We start from the raw sequence: 11,741 nt of genomic DNA, 5'->3' as shown, positions 1-11,741 counted from the left end.
ATGGTTTTCCCTTTGGAAAGGGTGGGATTTATCAATACTAACCCTAGGAAAACACACCAAGGCAACAGGCAAACCAGTTCAGAGTGCTAACACCGTAGAGACTCCATTTGTAGGGACCTGGCTTATGTGAGCTCAGGACACGTGTGTGAAACTTACTAAGTGTCTGGTGAACCATGTCTTTTCTCGTCACCTCCACTTAGTCCTCTGGAGGGTGTTCTTGCTCCATGGTAGGGGTTGAGGGATCTTCAAACTGTAAAGCCCAAGTGGGCCAAGTGGGGGGAGATGGAATCCCATGTATTTGTTGGAATAGTCTTTAGCTAATGAACTCTGTTAGAGGCACACTTTCCCTTTGAGCTTGGAGACACATGCACATACCACATAATGAATACAGTTTCAACGTACAGACTCAGAGAGAGAAACACCTTGTTTTGCCCTATGTTCCTACCCCCCACAGGTAGTACTCTAAGTTAGGTATGCTCCCCTGGCATTTTCTTATGTGTTTACAAACATGTATGCTCTCAAAAAATAGCTAGTTTTATTTTTATTACTGTAACCAGCATCTTACAAAAAGTGTTCTTAAAAGTTTATCCTGCTTACATTATGCAGAATTTCAAACACCCACAATTAACATTTGCTAACTTTTCGGATTTACTTAGTTCATGTGTATGACTGTTTTGCCTTTTTGCCACACATGCATGTGTACCAAGTGTCTGGTGGTCAGAGCCTCTGGAATTGGGGTTGTAGTTAGTTAGCTGTGAATCACTGTAGGAGCTGGGATCCAAAACTCGGTCCTCTGCAAGAGCAACATGTGCTCTTAACGACCGAGCCATCTCTCTAGCCCTTAGCATTGTTCTGAAACACGTTGATACTGAAGCGCAGGAAACTGTCAGTTCACCACAGCATACCACATTCTTTTAAACTGTTGTAGACATTCCATTACATAGACCAGTTACTTAACCTTCCCTGTTAATGGACATTTGTTCTCGTTTTCACTCTATTTTGAAAAAGTCAGTTTGACCAGGGCCTTGTGGTACAGGCCTACAACCCCGGCTACTCAGGAGGCTAAGGTAAGAGGATCCAAAGCTCCAGGCCTGTCTGGGATACTAAGTGCTTTGTGGAGAACACAACTAGTATGCACAGGCCCAAGGCTAACTCCCTAGTCTGCCCCCCCGCCAAATTTAAGTAGTCTGAAAACATGTCCCTCTCTCCTTTAAAACTATCTGTTGGCAGGGTCCTGCTATGTGGCCTGGGCTGGAAGTGCAGTCCTCTTGCCTCAGTTTACCCTCTGCTAGGATTACAGGCATATGCCACCACACCTGACAAGACTTATCTGCAGTAAGGCACCTTTTAAACATGCACATCAAATTTTCATTCATATCATATAATCACAGAAGCAATCAGCTTTTTCATTGTCCGAAGTTCCCTTGTCTTTATAGTATCTCCTAAGTATACCCCATACAAATACTGGCCTACATTTTTCCCCCTGTTCTGCTCTTGCAGATGCTGGATGGAAGCACACAGTAGGTGGCCACATCAAATGTACCAGAGATCTATCCAACTGCGTGTATCAGGAGTCCCTCATCTTCAGTATGGGAAGAGACCCAATACAAGACTATACCAAAGTCTGATCTATCTGGTGCACATCTGAGTGCTTTCCAGGATTTGGTGATTGAAATTGAAGCCACAAGTTTGTTTTTTGGTTTTTCCAGACAGGGTTTCTCTGTGTAGCTTTGGTGCCTGTCCTAGATCTCGCTCTGTAGACCAGGCTGGCCTCGAACTCACAGAGATCCTCCTGGCTCTGCCTCCCGAGTGCTGGGATTAAAGGCGTGCAACACCACCGCCCGGCTGAAGCTACAGGTTTCTAAACATGTGCATCTTCATCTCCTGGTAGCAGGACTGCAGAGTTGCATGCTTAACTCTAAGAAGCTTCTAAAATTTTTTTCAAGAGCTGCGTCATTCTGCAGGACCATGGACAGTGTCTGTGAGTTCTGGCCGCTTTCCTTGGGCACTAGCCCCTGATACTGCCAAGTTTCTATAGACAGGTTTTACCTACCCAGCAGGCAAGTGGCATATTTTTATGGTCTTAATTTCATTTCTCTAGTTACCACTGATTGTTGGGCAGCTTTTCATGTGCTACTGATCCAACCCTATAAGAAACGTTATGTTTACATTTATTGCCAATTTAAAACCATGTAGTTTGTTTTGTTACTGGTTCTGAGAGATCTTTTCAGAGTTGTGATGCCAACTTTTCTGTATGCTGAACATATTGGTGACACATGACTGAATTCTCCCCTTTAGCGTCACTGTGGAAAGAACAGTATTCACTTTTGAAGTTCAAGGCACAGCACTGTCTCTTTGGAGGTCCACATGTGACAGACGCCTTTGAACATCCAGCTGAGTGCTTACTAATGTCACAGCTGAGTCCTGGGAGTGCATCACCGGTGGTCTAGAAGATGTCAAGTGGGCAGCAGACGGTCTTAAAGGACCTGCATGGTAGTCTGCTGCTGTTGTATCTTCTGTGTGTGTCCTACTGGAACTCGTCTTTCTTCCTTCCATCGAGTTACCAAAGACTCCTCAGGAGCATACTCAACAGCCCTGCAAGGAAGGGCTCTGCTCATCCGTTTCCTGTCTGCTATGAGCCTGACTCTGTTCCCTCATCAGGGCTGTGCTGTCTCTGGGAAGGCCAGTCAGGCCTCTGAATATCTCACTGGATGAAAGGCAAAGCAGCTAACAGGCTGTGGCTGATACAGAAAAACTGAAATGGTAACCAGAGGAAGACTCAAGAGAGCCGTCCAGTATAATTTCCAACTTGGTGTTCTATTAAGGAGATGGTGGTATTACCGACATCTACAAAAACAAACTGAGCAGAGAGGGCATCCTTGTGTTGATGGCAAGTCCTGTGGGATGGCACATACTGTAAAATTTACCCACACACTAAGTTCTGCAGTTACCATGACACCAGCACAGGCTTCTGGACGTTAGGCTTCTAGTTATGCACAAGTGGGGGGAATGGAAGTTGGAGTGGATGTGATCAACGGATACGTGCATGAAATTGTCAGAGAATACAAGGTTTTTAAAAAGTGGAGCCAAGGGGCAGAGCATACTTGGCTCCTATATCAGGAGGGTGGGTGAGGACCGAGACTACCTTCCTTAGTAGGTTTGTGTCTTACAGGGAGGACAAAACAACACTGTTCTTACAACAGCGGCACTTACCCTCAGCATTCTGGTGATATGCCACTAAAGCAAATAATGGTGTAAGTTCCTTCTCCCTTTCCCTTTTCTTTTTCCTTTGAGACAGGGTTTCTCTGTGTAGCACTGGCTGTCCTGGAAGTCAGTCAGAGATCCACCTGCTTCTGCCTCCTGAGCACTGGGATTAAAGATGTGCACCTCCACCACTGGCTAAGGTCCTTCTCTTAATGAAAAATTATTTCCTTGCTTTAATTATACAACATTTTCTTACATTTCCGGCATTTGTACAGCTTGGCTGCAGGCATCCAGAGTAAAGAATAAAATGCAAATGAGCTCTAAGCAACTTTTCCATGTGCCTACTTTGTTGAAGGATCTTTTGCATGGCAGGTGTGATTTAGGACTGCTTTAACACGTGGCATTTTGTCTAGAAGAAACTCATGGTGTGCATGGACTGCTTCCATCCACAATCAATTAAAGATGACAAGAAAAGGGTATTTGGATGCTCTAGGAAACAGTGCCAGCCTTTTCTACCTCAGCTGCACCACCCTACAGCCCCGACTCAGCTGGCAATGGGATCTGATAGTCAAAGGTCAGCTCTTGCCTGCAGAGTGGGAAGTGAAATTCTCAGGCCAGAGCCAGGCTCCAAAGAACTTATATCTGGTTAGAGGAGATTTATCTTGAAATGCAAAGGTTCTTAATTTTCAATGATTATTAAGAGATTTAAAAAAACATTCTCATGTATGTGTCTGTGTGAATGTATGTGTGGCTGCCTAAGCAGACCTGAAGAGGGTATGGGTCCCTTGGAGCTGGAGCTATAGGCAGCTGTGAGCCATTCTAAGTGAATGCTGGGAACTAAACTCATATCTTCTGCAAGAGCAATGTATGCCCATAACCTGCACCCACTCTCTAGCCCTGATTTTCTTATTTTAAAAGTAAACAAAAAGGAACACTAACACCCACAGTTTGGACTGTTTCTCTTATCGTATCATAAGGGTAAAATAGACCAATGATGAAAGCTGCTGTTTAGTACAAAGTGAACAGGTCCCTTTATTGATGTAAGCTTGAAGGTGAACATGACCTCTGTGGAGACGAGTTCCCTCTTCAGTTTCAGAAAAAGGAACTTGGACTGTGTTGTCTTAACAGTTTCTGTAGTTGATGACCCTCTCTCATTAGTTTCTCAGCAATATAGACAATTTTCATTTAGGAAATATCCTACTTATACTTGAAAAGTTAACCCTTAAAAACAAAAGCAGTTTTAATTCTCAACCCCCTATCCATACCAAGAAAACATTTTTTACTTTTGTGAGGGAGGGTCTTGCTGTGTGTTCCAGCTGGCCTCAAACTGGCATCTTCCTGCCTCGTCCTCCAGAGTGTTGGACATGTGGCATGCGCTAGCATGCCCAGCTGAATGCTATGGTTTATTTAACCCAAGTTTAGTCTATAAATAACACCTTTCTCTTTAAAAAGCACTTGAGAAACTTTATGGAAGGAACGCCAGCTTTAACAGGTTCCTGAGAGGACCTGCCGACCTGCTGTCTGTGCTGTCCCGCAGGCGGTCAGTGCGGTGTGAGCCGCTGGCTGACGGCGCCCTCTCACTGCTCAGCACCCGCATGCTTCTCAGTCACTCTTCTCTTCGGCTTGGTAATGCCTGTACTCCGGCTTCAGCTCCCAGGTATTTTTGTGAATCCCCTTTACATTCTGAATGCCAATTTCTTTCAAGATTTCTTTCAGGTATCCCTAAAAAACAAAACAAAACAAAACAAACAAATAAACAAACAAAAACACCACAGGAGATTATTAAGGCAGAAAATAACACTTGAAATACACTAATTATTCACAAGTAACAAAGCCAATGTTTCTTAAACCCAAGTGGGGTTTTCAAGAAGAGGTTGACCAGCACACCCCACTAAACACTCAACTATGTGTATCAAGGGCTAGGAGAACACGCTTTAGGGATGGCTGCTGAATGTTCACCGAACTATACGGAGGGCTATCCGCTCTTGACTTCAGTGGCTTAATGGACTTGGTCCACAGGCTGCAGTCAGCAGTTTCCGAGCACACACACAAATGACACACAACCACAGGGACGGGAAGTAAACGTCAAGAAGCAAGCACAGAACAAGTATCTAGAATTCCCAATGCCAAGATGAGGTTTCCTCTTTTACAGACAGGATCTCATCACGCAGTCTCGGCTGGTCTAGACCACGGATGTAAGCCAGAGAGGCCTCAACTTCCAGTGTTCCATGAGCCTCCACTTCCCGAGTGCTGGGACTAAAACTGAGAGCCACACTCCATCCGACTAACACGGCTCTTCCAACTTTGAGTTTCAGAATACTCCCTTCCTGTAGAATAAGGAAAGGTATCATCTTGGTGCTGCCCGAGCCTGCCAAACACGGGAGAGGACTAAGAACTAATAATGAGCACACCAGTTAATGTACTACAAAACCCTGCCTACTTGCCAAAGCTCACTGAAGCACCCACTATAAACTGACCAATACAAATTATAGTAGCTTCTAAGAGAAAGAAGTTAATTATTCACAAATGATGTGTTCTGCCACAGAAAACCCAATCAACCTAATTTGACTATGTGCTTCAAAGAATCGTCCCAATATTAAGATGGCTGCTCTCATTGCAGGAGGAGAGCTAATTCACTCAGGAGAGGCACTAATGGTGGAGGAGCCACTGCCCAGATAGCATTTGCACTGCGCGCATTACTACCCAAACCACAGTGTGTGTGGATCTTTAGCAAGCTCCAGTGCGTGCATATGCCCAGCTAGCTTCAAACTCACAGAAATCCACCCGCTTCTGCTTTTAGAGTACTGGGATTAAAGGTGTATGCCACTATGCCCCCTTCCCATAAAAACAGGGCCTGCAACTCTCTATGTAGACCAGGCTGGCCCTAAACTAGTAGAGATCTGCCTTTCTCAGCCTCCGGAGTGCCACCATATGCAGACTTGTCCTTGTTTTTTGAGACAAGATCTCATGAAGCTGTCTAGGCTGATCCTCAAGCCTGAATTCTTCCTTCCTCTGTTTCCCTGAGAGTACTGGTATTAGGGACATGCTTCACCATGCCAGGCAAGAGGAAGTCTGCCTTTGGCCAAGTCCCTAGCTGATTTGTTCAACTACTCTGAAGTTCCACCGTATCTGCTTTAAGGCTGTTGAAGCTCTGACACTCCAGGATCAGTGAGCCCTTGATACATATCCTTTGTTCTCTGAACCAGGGCAGGACACCGCAAGTTACCCAATAGTCAAATTCCTACCCAGGCTGATTTGGAATAATACAGCACAATCCATTCAGCCAGGGTAGGCCGCCATTTGGGAATTTAACAGCTGAAAACTAGAGCTTGTGAAGGTCCCTGGTCTCCTGGCCAGCCTTCCCAGCCCAGCAAACAGGCCCCAGCAGGTGGCAGCAATGAACAGTGAGTCCTGGGTTCCCAGGCGGCTTGCCTGCCTCCCAGCCTCCCACACCTTCTATAGTCAGCTTTGCTGAAGGAATGAGTGTGAATGAGTAAGCAGAGGCTTGGGCATGCAGGTAATGTGCACGTCTGCCATCTGCTATTTCAAATTACACTTGAAAAATGGGACACTGTTCATAAACTACTTTCTAATTAAACTGGATTCATAAATGGAAAATGATGGGTCAGGCACAAATGATCTCAGTTTAGGTGCCAAGAATGACATCTTTGTAGAATTCCAGAAGAATGGTCTATTGTGCGGCTGCTAAGATGCTGGTGCACGAACAATCACGTGGCTGTAGATGCACCAGAGTGGGGCTACACGCAAACAGCCACCACCAGGAGCATTTCAGCAGCCCAGAGAAGAGAGCTCTCCTGATTTCCAGCTGTGTGCCTACCTATAATCTAGGCCAAGAAGATGGAAGGCCAGAAGTGTTCACCATGAAACAGTGAGAGTGTCTGCACAGGGATGGAGAGATGGCTCAGCTGGCAGGGGCTAGGCTCACAACCACAAAGACAAAGTCTTCACTCTACAAGCTGGCTGTTTCCCATGCAGTACACGAACTTATCGCAACAGTAAGAAGGGGATAATCACTGCCTACTGACCCGGTCAAGTAACAAAACAGAATCAGAAAAACACTTACCCCGGCTATAACCCTGCAGGGTGGTGCTTTTAAGTTTCCTCTGCCTTTAGGATGTTTCAAATCACAAGACATTGTACTCCAACAAAATAAAAGGCCTTGGCAAGGGGGGTAGGCACAGCGTGTGCGAGAAAGAAGTAGTAGCTACAGGGTAAAACATGTTCAGAAAAATCCCTAACGGGAGGAAGAGGTCTTCCTTATAGAACCCAGAACTACCAGCCCAGGGATGGCACCACCCACAATGATCTGGGCCCTCCCCTAACTGCTGTGGAACAACCTTTGTACACTGTAAATATGTATTGCTCTCATTATTAATACAAAGCTGACTGGCTGATGGCTAGGCAGGATTTTCAAGGCAGAGAAAACGCTGGGATGAAGAAGGGCGGAGTCAGAGGAGTTGTGAGCCCAACAGAGGAAGCAGGATGTATAAAAAATGAGGTAACAAGTCATGAACCATGTGGTAGAACTTAGATAAGAAATATGGGTTAATTTAAGTTCTAAGAGCTGGCCGAGCATTATAATTTATTAAGTCTCTGTGTGTTTATTGAGGAGCCGGCAGTCCTGACAAATAACTCTGCCTATACACATCAATCACTAATTAAGAAAATGCCACAGAGCCAGATCTTACAGAAACTTTCTCAATTGAGATTCCCTCCTTTCAGATTACTCTAGCTTGTGTCAAGTTGATTTAAAACTAGTCAGCATAACAGACAACAGTGAGGTGTTTCAAAGATGTCTCCTGGCTTGTAAGTCTCATCTCAGGTTCCTTCAGGGGCATCTACTCTGGCTGGCTTGTCCTGGGTCCCACTTGCCATTCTCTGTGCTTCTGAGTTCGCCATGCTAGGTGCCTCCTCCCTGTAATGCTTACCCTGCCCTCATAGCTCAACCTTTTATCCTTTACACTTGGCTTATGTCACTTGTGCAGAGAAATTTTCTTCAGCACTCACCTCAACCCATACAACTGCATTCCACACTGCCCACCCTGCCACTGTGATAACCCAGTTTTTTTCTTCAGCACTCATCTCAACCCATACAACTGCATTCCACACTGCCCACCCTGCCACTGTGATAACCCAGTTTTGGCTCTCTGTGCTTAGACTGTCTTCAGGGCTTTATTTCTTTACATGTCTTTCTCCTCTTAAATTATGTGCCCCTGCCAGGCCTCCCTGTACATCACTGATGCCGGCCGGGTACTATTTGAGTGAGTAGGGGTGCTTGAGCAACTGACTAGGTAGCAGAGTGACTGGGGAGCTGCTAAGAAGGTCTGTAGAGATGAGCTTCATGAACTCCAATTCTTGTTACTTATACTTTTTGGAGTCTTACTTCTGGAACAGGCAGTGACAGTTTGAGGAGCAAAACTGAGTGAACTGCACTACCTGAATTTGAATGTTCATTATGAAAAGCTGTGCTGTAGCTGTATGCAGGAAAGCATACCAGACCACATAATAATGCTGGAGAGAGAGACGAAATGTTAAAATTTGTACGTGGACTGACCACTGCTAATCTCACTCCCTCAGTTATCCACTCCAGTATTTACTCCGGCACCGACGACATGCCACTCAAGTGAGACAGAACCTCAGGCTTCCCTGCAGACCGGATCGGGTGGAGACATGGTGTACCTAGGCAAGCACAGGACAGTCACATACACAGCGTGCTGTAGGAGCACTGAGAAGGGCCGGGCCGCTGCCCCTGCCTGTGAAGCTCTTAAGTTCTCTGAGGATGGGTACTTGATCATTTCAACCGACAGTAATTCTGTGCAGAGAGAAGCACATACTTAAAAACTGAGCAGCCATCCAACTTACTTTCCCACCTCAATGCCTGCCTTTCAGAAAGGACGCCAGCAACCGGCAGAGCTTCGAGTCACATGGGACTAGGATGTTTCTCATTAGTGTGGGCCACAATGCAGCACGTCATTCAGACACTGGCTCAGCCTTGGCGCTCATCAAAGGGATGTGTGGGAGGGAAGCAACAGCGAGCGGAGCAGAGCAAAGGGGGACACAGTGCCACAGGTTCCGGGAAGGAAGCAGCAAAGCATACCTGAGCACAGGGCCAGAGGATCAGGATGGGCTTTGTGTTTGTGTTCAGGACACGACCGGTGAGTAACAAGTCAGAATCGGCCAATGGACTTCCACACTTGCCCTCCTCCAGCCTAGGACGAGCTGCAAGCAACCCATGGTTTCCTCTCTGCTTCCTGCCACGTCACCCACCCAGTTCTTTCCTTCTCCAGCTCTGCCAACCTCAGAGGACTGATCTGCATTTCATTTTATTAAGCATTTCAGTGATAAGCATTATTTACATAATAATAAATCAACTGAACTTGATTATGAATGAACAGCTCTGTCATAGAGCAGATTACAGCTACTAATGCTTTCAGTAAGTTAATCATAGATGCTGTTTGGCTTCTAGTCACAAAACTGGCCCCACAAGTGTAGATCAAGTGCCCAATATGCAGATCTGTGTGCCCCAGGTGGCACATGGGGATTGTGTGTCATGTAACAGGGTACCACAGGAGGAAGGGTGTCATAAACAGAATTTTCTGCGTGAGTAAGTGACTCCTGTCAGAGATGTCAACAGAACATAGGACCGGTGATGAGGCTGTTAGTGACTTCAAGGCACAGAACTGCTCATGAAGAAACGAAGGACACATTAGGAGTAAACAGCGAAGAAAGGCAACAGATGCTCCCACTACTTCAGACAGACTAAACTGTGAACAGGAGAGGAAGGTGGTGCTGGGGCCTGCGGGTTTCTCCTTTTCACCTCACTAGCCACCCCACCCCCATCCTGTGTCTTCTCTGGGTTTCCACTGGTTGTATACTACATGAAAAGCAGAAAGGAACCTTATTGTGAGGAAAACACATTTCCCTCCTCATTAAAAAGGCTGTCAGGAAAATTTTCCTTGCTTGTCCACAGATCTATATATGTGCTGGAATAAATCTCAGAGGACACAATAATGACATTCCTCAGCTGAAGTCAGGACAACTGTGTCCAAGCCTCAGCCCTGCCCTGGACCTGTTAGGTAGAAAAATCAGTCTTGGCGCTGGAGAGATGGCTGAGTTGTTAAGATTTAGGTCCAATAACACCTATGCACATAAAATAAAAATAAATCTTAAGAAAAGAAAATCAGTCTCTATGCTACCTTTTACTTTAAGGACCCAAGTAGGAAGCCCACAGGCCAGGATTTGTAGTCCACAGCATGAAGAATAGGAATTTCTGTCTGGCTTGAGCAACCTGGGTGTCAGCATTACTTACTAAATGCTTGGTAAGGTATGGAAATCAAGTTCTGTTCTGAGGGGTGGCTTGGTCAGTAAAGTTCCTGCCAAGCAAGCATGTCCTAAGGGTGAGCCCTAGAGCCCTTGTGAAAAAGCTGGGCATGGAAGGTGTGCTTGTAATCACAGCACTAAGGAGGAGACAGGCAGGCCCCTGGGGCTCGCTGGCCCACCACCCAAGGCTAATGAGAAGGCTCAGGCCAGTGAGCCAGCAACAACAACAGTGAGACAAAGGACAACAGCAGGAGGCACCTGAGGACTGACACCCAATGGTGACCCGTGTCCACATGCATATGCATAAACTGCATGTGCAGCTCCCCTCCTAAGCTGTGCTTTGACTACATTGTATCTGGAATTAATATGCTAGAGCATTTCCTGACCTGACCTCCTAGTCCAGAAACAGACACTCAGCCGGGCGGCGGTGGCGCACGCCTTTAATCCCAGCACTTGGGAGGCAGAGCCAGGCGTATCTCTGTGAGTTCGAGGCCAGCCTGGTCTACAGAGCGAGATCCAGGAAAGGCTCAAAGCTACACAGAGAAACCCTGTCTCGAAAAACAAGACAAAACGAAAACAAAAACAGAAACAGACACTCAACTCCTATTGAACTTATCGGAACCCACCCTGGGTCTTTTACAGGAATAACCAGGATAGGTCTTCTGAGTGGCTGCTAGCTGGGAGGAGGCCATTTTGGCTACTCTAACGGGCAAGCATCTGCTTACAATAAAGACAACAAACAAGGAAGATGGAAAGAGGGGAAGGAACAGTCTAAAGTAAATAACATGAGAAGCAAGTTCGAGCTGCCTCTAAAGCCATGGCCTGGAACTTTACAGCTACATGAGGGATACCTCCTAGTTTTGTGGACACTAGTTCTAGTTGCTTTCTGTCCCTTGTAACTGGGAATCATCACCAATCACAGACCCCAGTAGGATATGCTTGAAAGTCTCCAGGTCTCATGGGAAAGATGCACTCGATTTCAAATTCTCTAGCTACTTTATCCTTGGAGAAACATCACACAATCTTCGACTCCAAATTTTGCTTAAACTACTTTTATTCTAATCCTTTTTAAAAGATTATTTTATTTTATGTGTATGGGTATTTAGCCTGTAATATGCCTGTTGGATTCCCTAGAACTGGAGTTACAGACACTATGAGCCACCACATGGGTCCTGGGAATCAAACCTAGGTCTCTT

The 11,741-nt window shown here is 45.9% G+C and overlaps 1 protein-coding gene across 2 annotated transcripts in view; it reads right to left on the bottom strand.

The window, feature by feature from the left end:
- Positions 1–511: 511 nt before the first annotated feature.
- Gtf2f2 (general transcription factor IIF subunit 2) overlaps positions 512–11,741 on the bottom strand; it is a 134,719-nt gene continuing 123,489 nt past the window's right edge. For both annotated transcript variants that reach the window (XM_052732717.1, XM_052732718.1), the window contains exon 8: positions 512–4,926. In XM_052732717.1, the coding sequence (XP_052588677.1) occupies positions 4,807–4,926 (120 nt within the window). In that variant the 3' untranslated portion in view covers positions 512–4,806. The remainder of the gene's footprint in view (positions 4,927–11,741) is intronic.

This window comes from Peromyscus californicus, unplaced genomic scaffold (genome assembly GCF_007827085.1).
Source record: "Peromyscus californicus insignis strain IS unplaced genomic scaffold, ASM782708v3 Scaffold_12__1_contigs__length_115047231, whole genome shotgun sequence".
NCBI classification, from domain to species: domain Eukaryota; kingdom Metazoa; phylum Chordata; class Mammalia; order Rodentia; family Cricetidae; genus Peromyscus; species Peromyscus californicus.
Note: the sequence above shows the minus strand (reverse complement) of the source record. Positions and strands in the feature narration are given on the sequence as shown.